Source organism: Rhinopithecus roxellana, chromosome 8 (genome assembly GCF_007565055.1).
Source record: "Rhinopithecus roxellana isolate Shanxi Qingling chromosome 8, ASM756505v1, whole genome shotgun sequence".
NCBI classification, from domain to species: domain Eukaryota; kingdom Metazoa; phylum Chordata; class Mammalia; order Primates; family Cercopithecidae; genus Rhinopithecus; species Rhinopithecus roxellana.
The window spans coordinates 122,540,101-122,564,576 of record NC_044556.1 but is presented as its reverse complement, the minus strand read 5'-3'; the positions used below and the strand labels follow the sequence as shown (position 1 = coordinate 122,564,576).

Genomic DNA, 24,476 nt, shown 5'->3' with positions numbered 1-24,476 from the left:
TATTAAAGTTAATACGTTAACACTTCTAATCAGGATTAACTTCCAATACTATTAATATGCAACTTTGTTGAAAAGTACTTCAGTAAGTCTTTGAGACACAAGACATTGACGTTACATATCAACAAAGAGAAAATACACAGAAGGGGGCATTTGTATTCAAACTAATGAAAGCTAAATAAAACACTGTGTTCATGAGTCAGAAGTCTTAATATTAAGATGACAATTATGTAAATTAATCTATAAATTCATCAACATAATCCCAATCAAGATTCCATTTTTTTTGGTAGAGATTAACAAGCTGAGCCTGAAATCCATACAGAAATGCAAAAAACTACTACAGCCAAAACAATCCTGTAAATAATAATTGGAGGACTTAACATTACCTGACTTAAGATGTTAATATGAAGCTACAACAAATATAACATTGTGTTATTACCTTAAAGACAGACAAACAGATCAACAGAACAAAAGCCCAGAAACAGACCCACATATATATGGTTAACTGATTTTTATCAAATGTACAAAGGAAATTCTGTGGAGAAAGGACACTCATTCCAACAAATGACTCCAGAACAAATGGATGTCTATATGCTTTGCTCTTCTGACCCTGACTTTCCAAAAAGAACTTTGATCCATACCCTGTAACACATAAAAGTTAACTCAAAATGAATCATGGGCCTAATATAAAACTAAAACTATTAAGCTTCCAGAAAAAAACAAAGGAAAAAATCTTTGTGATTCTGCATTAGGCAAAGATTCATAGAGCAAGAAGAAAACTGATATATTGGGCCTCAACAAATCAAAAGCTTCTGCTCTTCAAACCACACTGTAAAGAGAATAAGAAAACAAGTAATGGATTGGGAGAAAATATTTGCAAAGTGTATCTTCAATTTATAATGTGCCATGAATAGGAGAGTAAGATGCACCTAACAAAACTCTGCAGTATAAGGCCTCCTCACTTCACCATCCCCTAGTCCCAAATAACCTTTTAGAAAAGTATAAAATTTCTTTATTATGTGATAACACACATATCACACTAGAGGTGCAATATTGGAATAGTTCCCTTAAAATCAACAAGATGGGGGAATGGTCATAATTACCAGTCCTGTTGCATCACTATATAACTCTAGCCAAGAGATAGGGAAAAAAAATAAAAAGGTATGACGATCAAAAAGAAGAAACAAAGCTGTTCTTACTTGCAGTCAATAAGATTATCTACATTAAAAAAAAATGCACACACACACAATTTTAGAGTTTAACAAAGTTGCAGGAAAGTCCTCTGCATTTCTACCTAACACACACACACAATGTACTATGAATAATGCTCAAGAAAACTTTCTCGGCAGGTTCCAAGATGATCGAATAGGAAAGTTCCAGTCTACAGCTCCCAGCATCAGCGAGGCAGAAGACAGGTGATTTCTGCATTTCCAACTGAAGTACCAGGTTCATTTCACTGGGGCTTATTGGACAGTGGGTATAGCCTACAGAGTGTGAGCTGAAGCAGGGCAGGGCATCACCTCACCCATGAAGCACAAGGAGTTGGGGAATTCCCTTTCCTAGCCAAGGGAAGCCGTGACAGATGGAACCTGGAAAATCGTGACACTCCCACCCAAATACTGCACTTTTCCAATGGTCTTAGGAAACAGCACACCAGGAGATTATATCCTGCGCCTGGCTTGGAGGGTCCCATGCCGACAGAGCTTCACTCATTGCTAGCACAGCAGTCTGAGATCAAACTGCAAGGCAGCAGCGAGGCTGGGGGAGGGGTGTCCGCCACTGCTGAGGCTTGAGTAGGTAAACAAAGTGGCCGGGAAGCTCGAACTGGGTGGAGCCCACCACAGCTCAAGGATGCTTGCCTGCCTCTGGAGACTCCACCTCTGGGGACAGGGCATAGCTGAACAAAAGGCAGCAGAAACTTCTGCAGACTTGAACGTCCCTGTCTGACAGCTTTGAAGCAAGTAGTGGTTCTCTCAGCACGGAGTTTGAGATCTGAGAACGGACAGACTGCGCCTCCTCAAGTAGGTCCCTGACCCCCGTGTAGCCTAACTGGGAGACACCTCCCAGTAGGGGTCGACTGACACCTCCTATAGCCGGGTGCCCCTCTGAGACAAAGCTTCCAGAGAAAGGACTGGGCAGCAACATTTGCTGTTCTACAATATTTGCTGTTCTGCAGCCTCCGCTGGTGATACCCTGGCAAACAGGGTCTGGAGTAGACCTCCAGCAAACTCCAACAGACCTGCAGCTGAGGGTCCTGACTGTTAAAGGGAAAACTAACACACTGAAAGGACATCCACACCAAAACCTCATCTGTATGTCACCATCATCAAAGACCAAAGGCAGAAAAAAACACAAAGATGGGGAGAAACCAGAGCAGAAAGGCTGAAAATTTTAAAAATCAGAGCACCTCTTCTCCAAAGAACACAGCTCATCACCAGCAACAGAACAAAGCTGGACAGAGAATGACTTTGACAAGTTCACAGAAGTAGGCTTCAGACAATCGGTAATAACAAACTTCTCTGAGCTACAGGAGGATGTTCGAACCCATCGCAAAGAAGCTAAAAATCTTGAAAAAAGATTAGACGAATGGCTAACTAGAATAAAAGCATAGAGAAGACCTTAAATGACCTCATAGAGCTGAAAACCATGGCACGAGAACTACGTGATGCATGCACAAGCTTCAGTAGCCAATTCAATCAAGTGGAAGAAAGGGTACCAGTGATTGAAGATCAAATAAATGAAATGAAGCGAGAAGAGAAGTTTAGAGAAAAAAGAGTAAAAAGAAATGAACAAAGACTCCAAGAAATATGGGACTATGTGAAAAGACCAAATCTGCATTTGATTTGCGTACCTGAAAGTGACGGGGAGAATTGAACCAAGTTGGAAAACACTCTTCAGGATATTATCCAGGAGAACTTCCCCAACCTAGCAAGGCAGGCCAACATTCAAATACAGGAAACACAGAGAACGTCATAAAGATACTCCCTGAGAAGAGCAACTCCAAGACACTAACTGTCAGATTCATCAAAGTTGAAATGAAGGAAAAAACGTTAAGGGCAGCCAGAGGGAAAGGTCGGGTTACCCACAAAGGGAAGCCCATCAGACTAACAGTGGATCTCTTGGCAGAAACTCTACAAGCCAGAAGAAAGTGGGGGCCAATATTCAACATCCTTAAAGAAAACAGTGTTCAACCCAGAATTTAATATCCAGCCAAACTAAGCTTCATAAGTGAAGGAGAAATAAAATCCTTTACAGACAAGCAAACGCTGACAGATTTTGTCACCACCAGGCCTGCCTTAAAAGAGCTCCTAAAGGAAGCATTAAACATGGAAAGGAACAACCAGTACCAGCCACTGCAAAAACATGCCAAATTGTAAAGACCATCGATGCCAGGAAGAAACTGCATCAACTAACGAGCAAAATAACCAGCTAACGTCATAATGACAGGATCAAATTCACATATAACAATATTAACTTCAAATGTAAATGGGCTAAATGCTCAGATTAAAAGACACAGACTGGCAAATTGGATAGTGAAGACTCATCAGTGTGCTGTACTCAGGAGACCCATCTCACGTGCAGAGACACACATAGGCTCAAAATAAAAGGATGGAGGAAGATCTACCAAGCAAATGAAAAAAAAAAAAAAAAAAAAAGCAGGCATTGCAATCCTAGTCTTTCTGATAAAACAGACTTTAAACCAACAAAGATCAAGAGACAAAGAAGGCCATTACATAATGGTAAAGGGATCAATTCAATAAGAAGAACCAACTATCCTAAATATATACACACCCAATACAGGAGCACCCACATTCATAAAGCAAGTCCTTAGAGATCTACAAAGAGACTTAGACTTCCACACAATAATAATGGGAGACTTTAACACCCCACTGTCAACATTAGACAGAACTACAAGACAGAAAGTTAAGAAGGATATCCAGGACTTGAACTCAGCTCTGCACCAAGTGGACCTAATAGACATCTATAGAACTCTCCACCCCAAATCAACAGAATATACATTCTTCTCAGCACCACATCACACTTATTCCAAAATTGACCACAGTTGGAAGTAAAGCACTCATCAGCAAATGTAAAAGAACAGAAATTATAACAAACTGTCCCTCAGACCACAGGGCAATCAAACTAGAACTCAGGATTAAGAAACTCACTCAAAACCGCTCAACTACATGGAAACTGAACAACCTGCTCCTGAATGACTTCTGGGTACATAACGAAATGAAGGCAGAAACAAAGATATTCTTTGAAACCAATGAGAACGAAGACACAACATACTAGAATCTCTGGGACACATTTAAAGCAATGTGTAGAGGGAAATTTATAGCACTAAATGCCCACAAGAGAAAGCAGGAAAGATCCAAAATTGACACCCTAACATCATAACTAAAAGAACTAGAGAAGTAAGAGCAAACACAATCAAAAGCTAGCAAAAGGCAAGAAATAGTAACTAAGATCAGAGCAGAACTGCAGGAGATAGAGACACAAAAAACTCTTCAAAAAAATCAATGAATGCAGGAGCTAGTTTTTTGAAAAGATCAACGAAATTGATAGACAACTAGCAAGATTAACGAAGAGGAAAAGAGAGAAGAATCAAATAGACACAATAAAAAAAGATGAAGGGGATATCACCACCACTCCCACAGAAATAAAAACTACCACCAGAGAATACTATAAATACCTCTATGCAAATAAAACAGAAAATCTAGAAGAAATGGATAAATTCCTGGACACATACACCCTCCCAAGACCTCCCAAGACTAAACCAGGAAGAAGTTGAATCCCTGAATAGACCAATAACAGGCTCTGAAATTGAAGCAATAATTAATAGACTACCAACCATGAATGTCCAGGAGCAGAGGAATTCACAGCTGAATTATACCAGAGGTACAAAGAGGAGCTGGTACCATTCCTTCTGAAACTATTCCAATCAATAGAAAAAGAGGGAATCCTCCCTAACTCATTTTATGAGGCCAGCATCATCCTGATACCAAAGCCTGGCAGAGACACAACAAAAAAAGAGAATTTCAGACCAATATTCATGATAAACATCAATGCGAAAATCCTCAATACTGGCAAACTGAATCCAGCAGCACATCAAAAAGCTTATCCACCACGACCAAGTGGGCTTCATCCCTGGGATGCAAGGCTGGTTCAACACACACAAATCAATAAACATAATCCATCATATAAACAGAACCAAAGACAAAAACCACATGATTATCTCAATAGATGCGGAAAAGGCCTTTGACAAAATTCAACAGCCCTTCATGCTAAAAACTCTCAATAAACTAGGTATTGATGGAACGTATCTCAAAATAATAAGAGCTATTTATGACAAACCCACAGCCAATATCATACTGAACGGGCAAAAACTGGAAGCACTCCCTTTGAAAACTGGCACAAGACAGGGATGCCCTCTCTTACCACTCCTATTCAACACAGTATTGGAAGTTCTAGCTAGGGCAATCAGGCAGGAGAAAGAAATAAAGGGTATTCAATTAGGAAAAGAGGAAGTCAAACTGTCCCTGTTTGCAGATGACATGACTGCATATTTAGAAAACAACATCGTCTCAGCCCAAAATCTCCTTAAAGTGATGCAACTTCAGCAAAGTCTCAGTATACAAAATCAATGTGCAAAAATCACAAGCATTTCTATATACCAATAATAGACAGAGAGCCAAATCATGAGTGAACTCCCATTCACAATTGCTTCAAAGAGAATAAAACAGCTAGGAATCCAACTTACAAGGGATGTGAAGGACCTCTTCAAGGAGAACTACAAACCACTGCTCAACGTAATAAAAGAGGACACAAACAAATGGAAGAACATTCCATGCTCATGGATAGGAAGAATCAGTATCATGAAAATGGCCATACTGCCCAAGGTAATTTATAGATTCAATGCCATCCCCATCAAGGTACCAATGACTTTCTTCACAGAATTGGAAAAAACTACTTTAAAGTTCATATGGAACCAAAAAGGAGCCTGCATTGCCAAGACAATCCTAAGCCAAAAGAACAAAGCTAGAGACATCACACTACTTGACTTCAAACTATACAACATGCCTACAGTAACCAAAATAGCATGGTACTGGTACCAAAACAGAGATACAGACCAATGGAACACAACAGAGCCCTCAGAAATAATACCACACATCTACAGCCATCTGATCTTTGACAAACCTAAAAAAACAAGAAATGGGAAAAGGATTCCCTATCTAATAAATGGTGCTGGCAAAACTGGCTAGCCATATGTAGAAAGCTGAAACTGGATCCTTCCTTACACCCTATACAAAATTTAATTCAAGATGGATTAAAGACTTAAATGTTAGACCTAAAACCATAAAAACCCTAGAAGAAAACCTAGGCAATACCATTCAGGACATAGGCATGGGCAAGGACTTCATGACTAAAACACCAAGAGCAATGGCAACAAAAGCCAAAATAAATGGGATCTAATTAAACTAAAGAGCTTCTGCACAGCAAAAGAAACTACCATCAGAGTGAACAGGAAACCTACAGAATGGGAGAAAATTTTCACAATCTACCCATCTGACAAAGGGCTAATATCCAGAATCTACAAACAACTTAAATTTACAAGAAAAAAATCAAACAATCCCATCAAAAAGTAGGCAAAGGATATGAACAGACACTTCTCAAAAGAAGATATTTATGCAGCCAACAGACACATGAAAAAATGCTCATCATGACTCGCCATCAGAGAAATGCAAATCAAAACCACAATGAGATACCATCTCACACCAGTTAGAATGGCAATCATTAAAATGTCAGGAAACAACAGGTGCTGGAGAGGATGTGGAGAAACAGGAACACTTTTACACTGTTGGTGGAACTGTAAACTTCCATTATGGAAGACAGTGTGGTGATTCCTCAAGGGTCTAGAACTAGAAATACCATTTGATCCAGCCATCCCATCACTGGGTATATACCCAAAGGATTATAAATCATGCTGCTATAAAGACACACGCACATGTATGTTTATTGCGGCACTATTCACAATAGCAAAGAAGTGGAACCAACCCAAATGTCCATCAACAATAGACTGGTTTAAGAAAACGTGGCACACATGGAATACTACGCAGTCATAAAAAAGGATGAGTTCATGTCCTTTGTAGGGACATGGATAAAGTTGGAAACCATCATTCTGAGCAAACTATCACAAGGACAGAAAACCAAACACCGCATGTTCTCACTCATAGGTGGGAACTGAACGAGAACACTTGGACACAGGGTGGGGAACATCACACACTGGGGCCTGTCGTGTGGTGGGGGAAGCGGGGAGAGACAGCATTAGGAGATATACCTAAGGTAAATGATGAGTTAATGTGTGCAGCACGCCAACATGTCACATGTATACATATGTAACAAACTTGCACGTTGTGCACATGTACCCTAGAACTTAAAAGTATAATTAAAAAAAATAAATAAGAAAACTTTCTCTAGAGAAGATAATGATGCTAATAGCTATGTAACTTTCCAAACATGACATCATATTAATATAAGAGGCTTAAACACCAGCTAGCAGGGGGAAAAAGTGAAACTACAATACTTATCCTTTACCAGTGAGATCCTATAGAATTCAGTGGAAATTTATATAAAAAGTAAATAAGGGCTGAAGAAGACTAACCTGCTCCTCTGCTATTCTTGAAGTATTCTGAAGTTTTACAATTGTTTTATTGAAAGCCTTTTGCATTTCTTCCATTTGTTTTCGGTACCTATGGAGTAAGAATTGGTTTAAATTAGCTTTAATTTCTTATTTATTCCACTTAGTAATGGAAACATACTTCTGATTTTGATATATGAGACAAATCTATTTTTCTTAAAGTGACTCTTATTCAGGCCTATGCAATACAATTCTATGTATCTCTTGCTATGTAAAATTTAGTAATTTCTGTGGTTCCCTTGGGATGAAGATGGAGGTAGGGAAAAGTAAGAGCAGGTATGGGGTAGCTAAGTGAGCATGTCACACATGAACACACACACACGATTAGCCAATTAATTCTATGTATGGATTAGAAAAATTTCCTACTTCAGATATAAGACTGCCTTAGTGACACCTTATTAGTGGCATTTCAATATCAGAGGTGTGAAAAGGTGGTGTTTCAGGAACTCTGGACACTTGTGCCTAGATGTTTGTAAAATGTTGGTAGAGAAGCCCCAAGGACAGACTATGAACACACAAAGGATAAAAAAAGAATAAACAGGTTTAAAAAGCCACGCCTGATGTCTTAATGAACTGGCACTGTCTCTGGCACTTAAAAGCAGAAATTATTACAAGTAGAACTAGGATGCCGAGACCTGTTTAAAAGAGGGCAAACTGCAAATGTGCCCAGTTATCCAGTTCAGTCCATCCCTGTCTTCACTTATCTAAACTCTTAAGCGATACCTGGTTAAATTCCACTAAAACCTTTAAGGTCTCTAGATACTATCATTTTTTCCACGAGCTCTCTGGGAATCAAGCAGAAAAAGTGGCTAAAGTTAAGCAACAGAAAAAAGGTGAAAGTGAGTATAGATAATTCAAACTTGTTGTCAGCCTAATAAAAGTGTCTTGTCACTGGGAAGTACTTTTAAAATTAAAAACAAAAAATTAATTAAGTCACTGATCAGCATTCAAGTAGCTTTCTTTCTCTCTCGCTAAAATTGTGCTTACTTCTATTATACCATGAGATAATTAAATCCTCTCCTTCTGTAATCACAGGTCATACATACTCTACGCTACTTAACTCACTGTGTGAAGCTGACTGTGCTAATTCATAATAAAGCTTACCTTTGGCTAAGCTCCTCCAGATAGCGACCACTGAGAGACATGTTAACTTCTAAGGCTTTAATACGATTATTAAGTCTCATAAATACTGACTCCTTTTGGTTTGATCCATGTACAAGATTTCCATTAGCATATCCTAGATCTGTCGAATTTTGCAATTCAGCATAAAAATCTGTAGCTGTCCTCTGTAACCCTCTCAAAAGGGCATCTTCTGGAGACTGTTCTTCTTCTTTTACTTCAGGTAATGAAGAAGAATCCACAACAGAAATCAAAGTTTGCTTTGCTGTGTCAGCTACATGCATTTTGGCTTCCCCATCTTCATTGTCGGGTACAGTGGCTGTATTTATTGGTGGCACTATTGTTTCAGACAGTTTTGTGAAAATTTGCATGGAGTTCACATCTTCTTTTATAATATTATCCATTACCTCATTAACTTTATTTGTTTCATAGGTAACAGATGGCTTCTCTATAGAACTAAAGCTCTCAGACTTCTGTTCTGCTTCATTATCAATCTCAACAGAACTATCTTGGGGAATCACTTGTGATGGTATATGTCCTGCCTCATATTCAACAGATTCAGATACTTCTATTTTAGGCAAAGGATTGATTTCTGGGGTAATATCTAAAAGAAGAGACTGAGAAAGAGTTTGAGAATGGCTTGGTTCAAGTTCAACTGCGTCTACAGTGTGATTCACCAAGTCATCTTGGTGCATACTACTACTTAAATCACCAAGAACAACAGTTTCAGCTTCCCTTTCTATATTCTTATTTTCCAATTCTCCACTCAGAGGTTGCAATACTGAAATATCTCCTGATTCTGCAGGAAGTAGTAAGGGTGGTTGAGCTGACACAAGATAATCTTTTCCTTTACTCAAAGCAGTTCTGCTGCGCTGCCAATAAAGAGCAACTCTAACTGAACACCATTTATATATATATTCCGAAAAACTAGAAATACAACAAATTGTGGTCAGTTCACTGCAAAATATTTGTGTCTCTGACTCAAACCAGGGTGATGACTCATCTTCCTGTTCACCGCTGCCCAGAAGGGTCACTGTGGATGGACTTGCCTCCTCTTCCTCCTCTTGAACTAATTGTACAATGGGACTCTCTTTTGGAGTATCTGGTGTTGACAGCTCCATGTCATGTGTGTGTACTTCAGTGGTTACATACCTAGAAATACATACATAATTATAAATCACTTACTTAGAAGTCTAAAGTTGAAATATGTTTAAGAAAAATAAATGTATCCGTACATAAGATTAAAGGTTGGAAATACAGAAGAAATGTAAGTTGTTTTTGGATAAATTTTCCACCTTCAAAACATTTTTATTATAAAAACAAATACTGCTCAGAAATAACAGAAATACTACAATCAAGTGACTAGCCAGACGACTCAAACCACCATATTTACCATATCAAACTTGCTTTCTTTTAATCTGTTTAAGAATTGTTTCTAAGTGAATACTTCCATTCACTGAATGTATAGTGTACCTTTCCTCTCACAAATACTCACTGAATCTTTACAAGCTTCACTATCCCTCATACATCAGAAAGTAAGTCAACTAAGAGCTAGCTTAATAAGCTAGCTTAAACAAGGTCCAAAGCTAGAACTAAAATCTAGGATTCTTAATACTTATGAGTGCACTTTGTACTTGAATACCCTATTTTCAAAAGGCAGCTAGATTTCTCAAACATAATTTTTCTAAGAATGATTTGAGGAACTCCAATGCAGCATTAAACACACACACACACACACACACACACACACACACACACACACACACACACACCCCTACACACATAGGATTATCTGCTTTAAGGACAAGAAACATTATCTCCCTCCTTAAAATAATTTTGCTATCATCTAGGCTAATCTTCTATTATTAAAAGCCAAATACTTAACCACTTTAATAACAATTCTGGCTTATGATACGCTAATAGTGCTGTTATTAAACTACTAGCACCACTATTCATATTCTATCCCATTTTGAGGCTGTGGAGTATATATGTGGCATACAGGAGAGTGGGGGGGATGAAGCTTATGGGGACAGTGTTATAAATTATAATGCTTGTGATTCCTTCCAAGATAAAGATAGCTAATTACTGGGTGTAGCCTTATACATAAAAGGTCCAATATGAAAAAATATGGTAATTTAAATACCAAAAATAATTACACTCAAACACACATTTTCCCATTCTGAAAAATCACTAAGCATGCCAGGAAATGTCTTCAAAGAGACACTAATGTCACAATAGGAAAGACAGAAGAAAGTAATAAAATAGACAGTATCTATGAGGTAGACTTTCATTTTGGTAGTAAAACCAAATTAAAATGGACCAAATTAAAACATAATTAGACTACACTTCGGTAAATAAAAAGGTATTTATAGCCATAGATATTTAGTCTCTAATAATATTTCTTACATATTCAAGTAATATATTGCTTTTCTATCAAATAATTTATGACAGTAAAAAGAAGTAATGTTTGAAGAAGGGGAGAGAGAAAAATTAGATTGAATTTGGTAAAAAACTGTAATTAGAAATATACTTTAAAAATTTTTTCTCAAATTCACATGGCAACTCTTACTAAAACCTAGGAAAGAAAGTAAGTTGGCTTTCCATAACTTTAACAGTGACATCCTATCGTGGATTCCTTCATTTTCATGTATTTGCTTCAAAAGATTGCTTTAAAAGCATTAAAAAGAATTTAAGACAAACATGAAGAAATACTGAATAAAAAATTATGGAAAGATATCTATTAAAAACTAATACGGAAAAATAAAAACTGCTCCAATGGCCTGTGACTATAGCTTTCAACAAATATTCCTATCTACTTGTGCATATATGTATGTGTATTAAAATGTATACATATATATATATAACCAAATTAGTTTTATTTAGTTTTGAAAAATATGACATAGTGTGTTGTTAACTGAAGAAACCTAGTTACCAAATCAGGAACAGCAATTACAGCTCCACATAATTAGAAACACCAAGAATGTCTCTATCCTCAATAGATTTCTTAGGTCCTTTTAGGAATCAATAACACATATGCTATATTTTCTCTCTAATCACCCAATAAATATCTCCAGTAATTTTCAGGATTAACACAGGATAATATAATTTTCTCACTATGCCTTTCAAAGCATCAAAATCTCATTTTTGAAATAGTATAGTTCTCAGGAATTGCAGTTCAAAGCATACCCACTGCAGGTCTCATTACATACTATCTTGAACTAAGCGGTTCATATTCAAATATCTTATACTCTTAAGTAGAGTTGTTCTAAGATAAAAGACTTGCAAAGTTGTACAGGGAGTGTATCTAATGAAATATATATAAATTAAGTCTACAATAACTACCTGATTATCCAAATCATTATAAACTTATTATTTATTCTAGATAAGAAGTAGAGGTACCAACAAAGTAACCACCTCTGGCAGAAAAGACAAAAAATGAGTATATATTATATCTATTACCTATTTAGCTATATCTCTGCCCAAAGTGGCCCCACTGCAACCTGGGGAAAGGCCTACATGATTCAGAGAAACGGAACAGTTAAGAGCTTGCTGTGTGGCAAACACATTATTCAAGAACCACTGCTCTACGTATTTTGGTAGCTTTCTAGGGATACCACAGATCAATGCTTTTAAACTTGAACTTAATAAAAAAAAAGGGGGGGGCCTTTAAAATTTGTCTTCAAGTCTATACTTGTAGAGTAAGGTCAACTATTTGCAATATGGAAAAGAGTCACTGTTGTGAATAATGAAAGTAATATATAATACCCCCCCCCCAAAAAAAGTTTGATCTGAATTATATTCCCAGTATGCATGTACACTAATGGGAAGAAGCAACTCAAAGATTTTCTAAGTGGCCACAGAATGTCTATCCTATGATTCAGAGCTCTCTACAGGTAATCATTTCATACACAAATTACAAGTTCCTTTTTTTATACTAATATACTTAGCTCTGCATTGCAATAAAATTCTATTTAATATCACATTATAACTTACTCAGGAGATGGAACAGGAGTTGAAACAGGAGTTGATTCAGGCATTTTAGGTGCAGCTGTGGCAGTGGCATTCTCAGATATACTTTTATTTCCTATTTTAAGAAAGATGCCCAATGTTGAGTTCAATTTTAAAAGCTGTACCATGAAAATATTTTACTAAAACAAATAAATTTCTTGGAAGAGAAGAAAAAAGCCAAATTGGTTTGCTACTGCAGACTTTTCTTAAAAAATCAAAGTTCTTTTAGGAAGAAATGATCATATAAGATCACGACAAGTAATATATATTGTTTCTCAATTTCTCAGATAATTAAATCAAGTCAGATGACTATGAATGTTGTGTAACCTTATGTGATTAATATGCCTTCTAGATACTGAAAGAGTTGTTGAAGAGAATGAGAGGAAATAAATGAGTCATTTTAAGTGTTCACCTGGATCTAAGCATTTTTAAAAAAACAAAAGAGCAAGACTGTTTCTTCTTGCCAATAATATTCTTATTTGCCACTCTCTAAGGAAAAGATGGCTTTGTAAATCAAGTAGCTATTTAACACATGAAAGAATAATATACTTGAAGTACCATTAGGACATCAAAATCTCAGCAAAGATATAATAAATAAAATCATTGTTATTAATATTAGAGCCAGGAGAAGTCAAAAAGCAAATTCATAAGTTTTATATAGACAGTATCCTTTTATAAAAAAGAAGTGTGAAATTCAAATAAACAATGAATAATAAAGATTGGTAAGTTCCTCTGAATTATTTCTATATTTCTAAACGTAAAAAATCAAATTTTCTTAACTCATTACTTGATTTTCCTAAACATAAGGACCCCTGGAGTACCAGCTATTTAAAAGACCCATAAAATGATTAGGTACCTTCTGTCAGGTCTTCAGTTTTTGCTCCCAGAATATTAGCAGCAATATTCACCATATTTAGAATGGCATCTAAAACAAAATTCAATCAGAAAAAATACCAAATACCTAAATATTCTAATATAAATTAATATCAGATAGTCAAAAAATCATTTAGAATGATCTTTTGCATTTTTTGACTGGTTACTTTTGTATTTACCTCACAACTGAAGTCCAATAAAGGACACAAATAAATTTTAGCCAAAAGTGTAAAGCATGTATCTAAATTTTTATGTTCAAAAGGAATTTTATATTTAAATATAGTTTTCTTTTTGAAGACGGAGTCTTGCTCTGTCGCCCAGGCTGGAGTGCAATGGAGCAATCTCGACTCACTGCAACCACTGCCTCCCAGGTTCAAGCAATTCCCCTGCCTCAGCCTCCCGAGTAGCTGGGACTACAGGCACATGCCACCACGCCCAGCTAATATTTTGTATTTTAGTAGAGACAGGGTTTCACTGTGTTGCCCAGGCTGGTCTCGAACTCCCGAGCTCAGGAAATCTGCCCACCTCAGCCTCTCAAAGTGCTAGGATTACAGCTGTAAACCACTGTGCCCGGCCATAAATATACTTTTCTTGTAAAACTTCCCTAGACACTTTACCAAAACACTGTCTTCAGCATATTATAAATTCAAGTATAACTCAACATATAGTCTGTACTGGGACAGTGAGAAAATGTGATGATCAAAATTCTTATTTTACAGAAAAACCTATTTTTCTTTAAAAATTCTCTACAGTTTAAAATAAAAAAGCAAACGCTTTTCCTACATTATGTGATTATCACAGGTAAACAAAACAGAGATTATCCAAAAAAAGCAGAAAATATTTTCAACGATTAGCCTATCTTATGTATAGTAATATGGTTAAATTCTAAATTGATATTGCATATAATCAAATCTCTTTGATGACTTTAAAAAACTCATTGGCCAAAACTGCAATCTTTTTAAATCATAAAGCATACAAATTCTTTAGTTAATTGGTTGGGGCCAGGGATGGGGCAGATTAATGAAAAGTCAAGGTCATAAAAAAACAAAGTGTTGTAAAAAAGCAATCTGCATACCTGCTAACCCTACTTCTCTTTTTGAGGAGGGTATTTACATGAAAAAGTGGTACAAACCTCAATATCTACATAGATATATTTATACATGAGCATAACAAAATATCAGAACTCCATAAAACACTGGTACTGGGAATAGAAGACCTTCCTTCCAGTAATGTGATGTAATTTCAAGTGAAATTAACTTTTCATTCCCAATCTAACCTTTGAAATTCCACTAGAATTTAATTCTTTGGTATCAGGTACTCCTACTATTAAAATACTAAGATCTGGCAGGAGCTACATATTAATCATCATACATTATTTCTGTCTTAATCTCCTTTCCTAAAAGCGATCCACAGAGTATTCATCACTTTTTCAATGAAAACCAGAGATGTGAAAAGTAGAAAAGGATCTAAGAGAGAAAAATCTACATTAGGAAGGTTGCAAGTAAACCAGAGTGCTGCCTGGAGCTCATCCTGTAAATATATGCTTTAGGATGGGAGAAAGTAGTAGCAGATTTTAAACTGTTTTAAAATGATAGCTAGGAATCAGCTACAATGTTGATCTTCACAAAATTGTAAGTGTATACGCTGAAAGTCAACAAAGTAGTGGTATGTCGTTTCTAATCATCAGTATAACACACAAAGGTTCGATATTTGCCATTTCAAAATGCTTAAATAACATTTTTAATATTGTCCTTTGACCTGGCAAACTGATAAACAGAAGTGGCCTTGATTCTTACTTAAGCTAAAGAGATGCTGCAGTATGAGATAACAAAAATGGAAACTCTATAGTCCCTCACAAACCAAGATGAAGTCTGGAATGGAAACTGTTATTTCCTCATACACCCTTTATAATGCCAACCAATACTGCAATATTATTTATGATCCCCCACCTACACTGTCACCTATAGTCAAAACCGACTGCTTCACAAAACTCAAATTGTGCAATCAACAGTTTATATACTTTGTGTTTCAAAGTGAGATCTTATCTGAGATTTCAAATTTTTTGACATTCATTATTAAACAATTCAAGAAGACAATGTATCTGTGTAACGAAAGCAGCCTTACAGTGTTATTTCTGAACCTAAATTTTAACACCAGTACCTACAATAAAGAAGATCCTTCTATTCACCCTTTTAAATTATTATTTATTATCATCATTTCAGGAAACCTGGTAACAAAAGCAAAATGTAGCAAATTTCTTCTCAGTCCATTTAACCTAAAATAATTTCCCCATGTTTACAGAACATTGCCTAATGTATCTTTTTTGAGAGAAAGCAGAATTGTGAATATTCTATTCTATGTTCAATTTGTATACAAACACATGATAGTCTGTATACATCATGATTATCTGGCCATTAAAAAACCTTCAGAATAGACTAAAATAACATCTTTGAATATAATTGCCAAACTAGAGATAAAAGTCCCTAATTTCTCCCAGATTAGTCAACTTTTGAATTTTTGAATTGGGCAACTTATTCATCCCACCTCATTCCTTTAGGAATAAAATACTCCTATTATTTGGTCCTAAAGATCAAATATCTCCATATTATTTACTCAGTCTTCAGTGCTCCAATGGCTCTTTTTGATAAAGAAAATAAACATTTGTCCAGGTTGCTGAAGTTGAAGAGTTTATATGATACAACAGAAGATAAACCAACAAAAAAAGACTTCTTCCTATGTGTACTACCTATGAAGCATGCCCACATTTTCTAGGAAAATGGTCCTTCTAGGATCTACATTTTTTCCACAAAAAAAACACTTTGACTTAAAAAGTAAAAACTACATTTTCTCTTAAACATTCACATGCACCTATCTCCCTTTAGCAAATATAGTGATTTTAACAGAAACAAAAAACACATATTTAAGAGCAAAGGCAGACCTGCGCCAATATCAAAGCAGGCAGAGGTCTGGCAAATTCACATGACAAAGAACAAGAAAATCAGAGTGATATGGAGAAATCTTGTTGATGTGACAGATTTAAATGTTTTAGTTCAGGAACATAAACAAAAGAATCAGGAAGGCACACACACAAAGCCAAGAATGCTGCTCTAAGATAACAGCTTCTCCCTTTTTAGCAGTTAAGTAAATTATATAATATCAAGAATGTTTAAATATGCAGTGCGCATGCTCTTTGATATCCAACTCTCAGCAGTGGCAAAGTATTCCGGTGACATATTTCCTATAACTACTAACTACTTGATAGCAAAAAGAAAAAGGAGTTTCTATTAAGATTAAAGACAAAGAATTCTAGCTTGTGGATACTATGTACACATTAAAAACAAGAAAAAAAAAACTACTTTCAAAATGAGCTAATTTCAAGTTAATTCAGAAAGCAGTGATGATTATAGTCAAACTCAGACATTCTTGTGCCAAAGACCAGTTCTCTGAATCAGAACTCCTTAAGTTCTGATTCCACTTTATTATTTACTTCTTCAAGTTATACCACCTTGGAGGCTATAGCTAATTCAGTCCCAAACTCTTCAGAGAAGAGTAGAAGGAAACAGATACAGAAGGCGGTAGTGTTAGGCCATGTCTATAAAGTTTTGTAACAATGAAGTCTTACCACTCAGCTCTTACTGCCTCTCTTGTTCTAAAACTTCAGGAGGTGGAGATCATTTTAAATCTCATTTTAGAGACTCAGCTGACATCCTCCTACCCATCTTATTTCTCTGTATAAATTCTTTCAATGCCTAGAACACTGGAAGATAATCTTGCCCTCCCAGAGTTCTGTAAAAGGAAAATTAACTGATACACCTTCAAGGAGAAAAATCCAAACAGAAGTATCTAAACAAGATTCTATCTGTAATTAATTGATTACAGAAAATAATATTTTCTGACCCCAGGAAATAGCTAATTCAACTTACTGAGCTACATAAATGACAGAATAATGACTACTATGTAACATACAGAATGCAAATTAAGGGAAACAAAAATATTAATATCCAGACAGATAAGACATTTCTTTTACTCCTAAAAAATTACATCACATAGCAGTGAATGAGACTTACTTTTACATCAGTAACTGGATAGCTAGGAATCCTATTTAAAAGTAATCACTAATATCTAGAAAGTCAGAAGCCTAGCAATAAAGTAAAACAAAATACACTGAACTGATATGTAACAAAGTTGAATATTACTTTGTAATCACGAAAGATTTTCCTTCTACAGGTATTTTTAACACTCTTTTTCCCATTCCCTAGAAAGTCCACTGAAGTCTTTACTCTTCTATGGAGGGGGAAGAAGGCAAGAAAGAAAAAAAAGAAAAGAAAAGGAAGGAAAGAAAAGGCTAAAAGGAGAGATGAAAGAGGTGATTTTAACTCCATATACTGTGGCTACACAAAACATCAACTTAAGTATTTAGATTACTGGTTGAATATCTAAAAAAGTTATAAACTCAATGTTCACACTGACATTGGAATTCAAGCAATTCAATTCACTAAGAGCAAAAAGTGACAAGCACAATCAACTAGTCTTCTATTTTACCAAGATTTGTTTTTATTAAATTAATAATTTTCAAATAAAAAGAAAACTACTTCTAGTTAATTTTACATTTTTCAGAAATAATCAAAAACATCATTGAAATATACCTACACAGGATCTAACCATGAAAAATAAAGTGCCAGTTGGGTAATGGTCTTTCCAGTAGTCTCCTTAGTGAGCCTACCACTAGGTTGGGATTATATTTTGGAATAACAACAAACTAAACCACTAGTATATCTTATTCACTGTTTCTTAGTTTACAAAGAGTATATTATTACTAGTATTCTTATTGGTATTCATTATTATCATGGTAGGAGCACCCTTTGTATTTTGTAACTAAATGGCAAACTAACCATATTTATAGATTAACTGTTGTATGGCTGTTTTAATAATTCTTCCCCCAAGAAAATCCATAGCCCTTTCTTCACTAAAAGGAATTTGCCCCAAAATGTGAGTGCCTAATTAGAGTAGAAGAAACACCTTTATTATGCTTGCTTTTGTCTCTCTCCTCCTTCTTTTCATATATTCTTCTTATCGCATTTCTACAAAAATACTTTTCAAAAGACAGTATCTTTTATTTCAACTCAAAGTTCAATACTGGGAGACGTCTCCTCAACCATACCATGACAAAATGTCCATGTGTATCAGAATGAAAAAGTTGAGAAATGCTTTAGTAGACTGAAGAGAAAATCCTCAAAATACTCACTTGTAGCAGAACCAAGAAGATTTTTTGAGGATTTATCCTCTCCAGTATTATAATCCAGTGGATAATCTGTTTAAAAAGAAAACAAAAGTAATTATGCTGAGATCTAGCTCCCATAACGTATTTAAAAGCTCAAATTATTGTGCTGTCAAAGTCAGCTAATATTTAAAACATTTTATAATAAATATGAATCATATATTTAAAACATGTTCACAAAAAGCACGTAAGATTAAGAAACCATTTAACAAACAAATATAAACCAAGGAAAATAACTGTAATGCTTACCAGAATTTTAACCACATTTATAAGACTTTTTTATTCAAGTTTTCAATATACTTTACCAACTCTTAGTCAATGTCTTCATTTCACTCTTGAGAAAATTTAGATTGTTCAAACAATAGTATAAGACATCTTAAAACAAGGACTTAAATTGGAAATGGAGAGTGTCATAAAACTTTCCTCCACCTCTGTAGAGTCACATGATTTCTCAATGGCTCGCAGGAGGCCAAAATGTGCTTGCTCTTAGGCTTATGGGAAATCAAAGGAATTAAAGCTCATTTCTACTGTTTCAGTATCTTGTGAGTTTAACAGATTTTTGGCCCTGGCATAGGGATATAATCATAATTTATACTATTAATGTTATAGAAGGGAATTTCAGTTACAAATAACTGATAAACTTGGAAAGCAATACGATTACAAAGCAATCATATTAGAAAACAGATTTAAGTAAAAGTTGATTAGAGTTAAAAGCAACAAAACAAAAGCCTGAAGACAACAGTCATATTGATTTAAGTAATCTATACTCCCCCATTACTATTTGATTTTTAAAAAGTAAAAAAAAAATATACCTAACAGTCATCTGTTTGATGTCACTTACCATAGTCCTCATCAAATAGTTCCTGGCGTTCTGAGTGATACTGGGAATCAGCAATTTCTTCATATTCTTCCACCATGCTAGTGCCAAATACCCTATATAAACAACAATTTCATTAAAGACTTCCAAAACAAAACACTCATTAAGACAAATCTCTTCACAATAAATGACAAACATCAACTTTGGTCATATTTTGAGGGCCACTGGCTTTTGGACTTAAAAATAATGGCTGTTCCTTACATTTCAGTCATCTACAATTTCAATTAAAATGTAACACTAACCTATTTAAGGCATTTAGAAATATAATGGATGAGTTTTTATATCAGTCTAAAATGTTTCTGTGTAATATCATCATAGCAAAATAGCAAGCAAGTTAAAACAAATATACAAAATGAGGTTAATTTTTAAAGAGGGTATTTTGACATTTTTCCAAAATGCATTCAAAAGAAAGTTTCGCAGTTTTTATTTCCATGGTATTAACTAACATAAGAGAAAATTATTTCTTCACTTTAAATATATCGAAAATTTTGTATATCAATTTTTTAAAAAGCACTCAATAAATGTATTTTGTTCTGCATTACCTTATAAGGCTTAATGGACAAAAGTGCTCTGATCCAAAATGTGATACCAACTCAACCTAAAGAATAAAAGCACATAAAATGGGAAGCCAGCAGACAGCATGTAAGATTATCTAACAATATACTCACTTTTTTCATTATAACATTTCTAAACATTTCTATAAAGTCCTCATTTTCCCCAAAATCAATAATTGTAAAGTTTTTGTAATGCATTAATATGCCATGTCCTGTTATTTAATAGTGCAAAAGAGAAGGTTGCTAACCTTTATGTACTTGATGAACATCTGAAGCAAGAGAAAGGAAAAGAAAAAGAAATCAGTTCCAAAGTCTAGACATCATGCAATAAGCAACTTTAAATATTTGTAAATTATGTTGTATAAAGTATAGAAAGCAATGTCATGTGATGGATAACACTGTAGTATTCTTAATTCCTTGCAGAAATAAAAGCAATGATTTAAATTTTTGCCATCACAACCTGAGAGTATAATCTAAATGACTGCAATGAAATAAATTAACTTTAAGGTTATAAGTTAACTGATCTGCAAGCCATTGCTGTTATTTTATATAACTGTTAGATAGAAAGCATTCTAAAAGCAATTAATAAACAGTATCTAGAAACAATCTTTTACTTTAAGTATTACAGACATGTATCAAGTATATATCATATAGGAATTTACTGATATATATGCACATATACATATATATTGTACACATATACATATTGATAACAGTCCATTATGAAATTATATTTATACTTGTATAGTATTATATATAACTTATTTCAGGGAAAGCATGAATTTTTGGTATGCTATGTTATTTCAAGTACAACTTACAGAAGTGGAAGATATATATCAATTGGTCTTTCAAATGTATGCTATTAAAAAGTAGTAGATTTGGGTGTAGCTCTTTTAGGATAAGGAAAATCCAGGTAAAAACCTTACATAACATTATTACCATAAAACGAAAATCAGAAAGTAATTTTTCCCTGCTTTTCATGAGTTGTAAGTAAATGTTTCTTGCTTTTAGACTCAATTCTACCAAAGAGGGTTTTTTATAAAACTAATATTTAAAATGCTCTATAATCTCCCACCACAAAAGGAAGAAGGTGGAAAGTTTTATAAGGCATTTTCTTATGTTTCCAATAAAATATCCTTCCATAATTAACAAAGTAGATGGTACAAAGAATAATTCTCTAAAATTATTTCATTTGAGTTGTCTTACTTGCAAAATTAAATACGATTTTATCACCTAGCAAATGATTTTTTAACGTTTTTGCCTCTTCACAGTGAAGAAAGTGTACTGTATAAAGTCATTAATTGTTTCAGTACCCATTTTAAAAGGAATTGAAAACATTCTTAATTTTTTTGAATAATTTTATTGAATTATTAACTGAGAATATCCACTGTATTTTAAAAATAGAATTTAGCATTTTTATAATGAGATTAAGAATACTACAAGTTTACCTATTAACAGCAGTCAATTTAAAACATGCTTTAAAAAGAGATGGTAAAATCACAGAAGACAAAATTAGGTAGCTGTAAGTTCTCACATTTAAAGAAGAAAGGACAGAAATTAGAACTGCTGCCATTCCAAAAATGTCATAATATTAAATCAATAGTACTTTAAGATATGGCTATAATTTTAAAGAAAAAAAAAGACGGAAGGAAGGAGTAAGAACTTTCCCTATTTTGTCTAACCCAATTCAGAAGTGGTAATTTTACTTGATTAGCTGGTAGAAGCAGCAGTGGAAATACAGAACATCAGTGTTTAAAACTCTGTTTTATTTGAAACTGGTACTTGGACACAGAATATTTCATTTGGTTATACAAAGAAAAAGACAAAAGCTGTAACAATGCCAAATAAGTGGACATTAAAGATGAAATGATCCAAGAATCAGAGTCTAATAAGAAATTACACCTGCTTTAAAGACTTCACTTACCAGCAATGATTTCAGTTTCAAAATAGAAAGAAATACACTATGAAGACGACATTTTGCATAAAGACTCAAAAAACTTAAATAGTTATAATTTGGAATTTTATCAGAGTCATAAATAACAAAAAGCTGGCCTAGGATTCCAGCAATACAAAAGGAAATGTAGCAATATTTCACTCATGAAATAATATACCCAAGTAAGAATTATCTATTAAGTGGTATAGTGTAGTCTATTTCTTAATTTTTCTGATTTCTAAAAAGATGAGGTGTATAAAGTGTGAATAACACACATATTTTACCTTGACATATTTTGCATACATCTGCTCATCTAAAGGGAAACTCTGTACATTCCGCTCATCTCTACCATGAAAAGTACCCAGCTTAATCCACTTATTTGTTGGATATCTACAAAATATAAAAAATGTTTTTTAAAAATTATAAACCACATATTGAGAGGTTCCATCATATTTTCAAAATATAATTTTTTTCCTTTCCAGGTGAACATGCTGACTTAACAGTTTAATACATAAATACATACATTTAATAAATACATTTTCTTTTCCAACTAAACTGACAGGTTTCTCTTTACTAGGAAAGAATGCCTTGAAAAATCACTCCATTAACAAAAAGTAAAACCAGTGCCACTTCTTGGGGTTTGGGAGGAGGTTTTAGAACAGAAAGTCACCAAGAGACTGTCTTGGAAGAAGGTGGCACAACTCTTTACATACTGACATGTGTGTAATAATGTAAAGTATAAATACAAGTACTGGTGGAAAGAGAATGGGAAGAAAAAACTTTTAAAACCACATCTGAGTTTGACATATCTGTTTCCTTTTAAAGGTGAATTTAATATCTAATATAAAAGTCTAAAACTATTGTATCTGTTTACTGAAACATTATAAGAACTCCTCAAAATAATGAGCCCTCTCACCACATTAAAAAAAATACACTTTACTTATCAGAGCTGTGTATGTTCATTTGACATATAAGAAAATTGCAGCTGAGAGAAAAGGAAGTGATCTGAGCAAGGGTAGTGGCAGGATAACAGACAGAATTCTCAAGAAGTCTTGAGAACCAATTTCAAAAACTGTATATATGCAATGCTGAATGTGAGGCGGAGGAAGAAACATCAAGGAAAACCCTTAATGACCAATGACAAAATAACAGTGCCATAAATAAACAGCATCCTACATGGCATATCGTGGATACTCAAAAAGTATTTATGAAATGATTTAACACCTCTGTTTAACAAAAAATAACATGTACACATTAAAAATGATATGTGTAAAAGATGAGAGTATTTCCAGGATGTAAAAAGTAAATATTTTTATAGAATTAATAAATAAGTGCATAGTAAAGACTGGAAGAAATATATTAAAATGCTAATAAGGGCTATCTCTGGTTGACAAAATGCAGTTCTATTCCAAATTCCTCACATGTTTGTTTCTTTTATAATCACACATGTATAAAAAAAGTTTTAGAATATATTTTAATAAAAATATACCTCATAATATAAAATAAAGCACCTATACATGTATGTTTTTAATAACTTTTAAAAGAAATGTTTAGAAGCAAGAGAGCATAATGACTGAAAGTGAGGACTCTGAAGTCAGAGTTGTAGTTCTGAATCTTGGTTCTCAAACTCACAAGTCATGTGACCTGGGCAAGCTACTTAAGCTCGCCTTTTCTGTTTCCCCACACTATGAGTATAATATCATATGGTTATGTTTAAAGCATCATATGAGCTAATCAAAGTAAAAGGTAAGTGATTAACAAGAGCCTACAATACAGTCGTATTATCGCTATTACAAACTGACCTTTAAAAAATAAACGGACTGAAGTCAAAATAGTGACCCACTTTTTTGTTTTATTTCACAGATCCAACATAGACCCTACAGAAACAGCTTTAGAATTTACCTGTCACTGATAGAAACCAGAAAATCTTTAGGAGTAGAAGAAAATAATTCATAATTTGCAATATCAAGCTGCTTTACTTGAATTGGTTCACAAAGTTCAATAACAAACCTTCAAAAAGAACAAAAGACAATTACTTAAACCAATCAACAGTTCATACTAAATGTGGCATTAACAGTTTCCATAAATTAGACTACCATGAAAAGTTGTTCATTAAAATGTTAAAGAAGGTATGT

General features: G+C 34.4%; 1 protein-coding gene across 4 annotated transcripts in view; it reads right to left on the bottom strand.

The window, feature by feature from the left end:
* SUCO (SUN domain containing ossification factor) overlaps nucleotides 1–24,476 on the bottom strand; it is an 80,932-nt gene that overhangs the window by 13,427 nt on the left and 43,029 nt on the right. For 2 of the 4 annotated variants that reach the window (XM_010372603.2, XM_010372601.2), the window contains exons 10-19: nucleotides 24,244–24,351; nucleotides 22,626–22,731; nucleotides 20,657–20,677; nucleotides 20,397–20,452; nucleotides 19,819–19,910; nucleotides 18,945–19,010; nucleotides 13,683–13,751; nucleotides 12,812–12,902; nucleotides 8,804–9,970; nucleotides 7,664–7,751 (exon numbers count right to left, since the gene is read on the bottom strand). In XM_010372603.2, coding sequence (XP_010370905.2) covers nucleotides 7,664–7,751; nucleotides 8,804–9,970; nucleotides 12,812–12,902; nucleotides 13,683–13,751; nucleotides 18,945–19,010; nucleotides 19,819–19,910; nucleotides 20,397–20,452; nucleotides 20,657–20,677; nucleotides 22,626–22,731; nucleotides 24,244–24,351 — 1,864 coding nt within the window. The remainder of the gene's footprint in view (nucleotides 1–7,663; nucleotides 7,752–8,803; nucleotides 9,971–12,811; nucleotides 12,903–13,682; nucleotides 13,752–18,944; nucleotides 19,011–19,818; nucleotides 19,911–20,396; nucleotides 20,453–20,656; nucleotides 20,678–22,625; nucleotides 22,732–24,243; nucleotides 24,352–24,476) is intronic. The other 2 variants (XM_010372602.2, XM_030936140.1) reach the window with 2 other exon arrangements.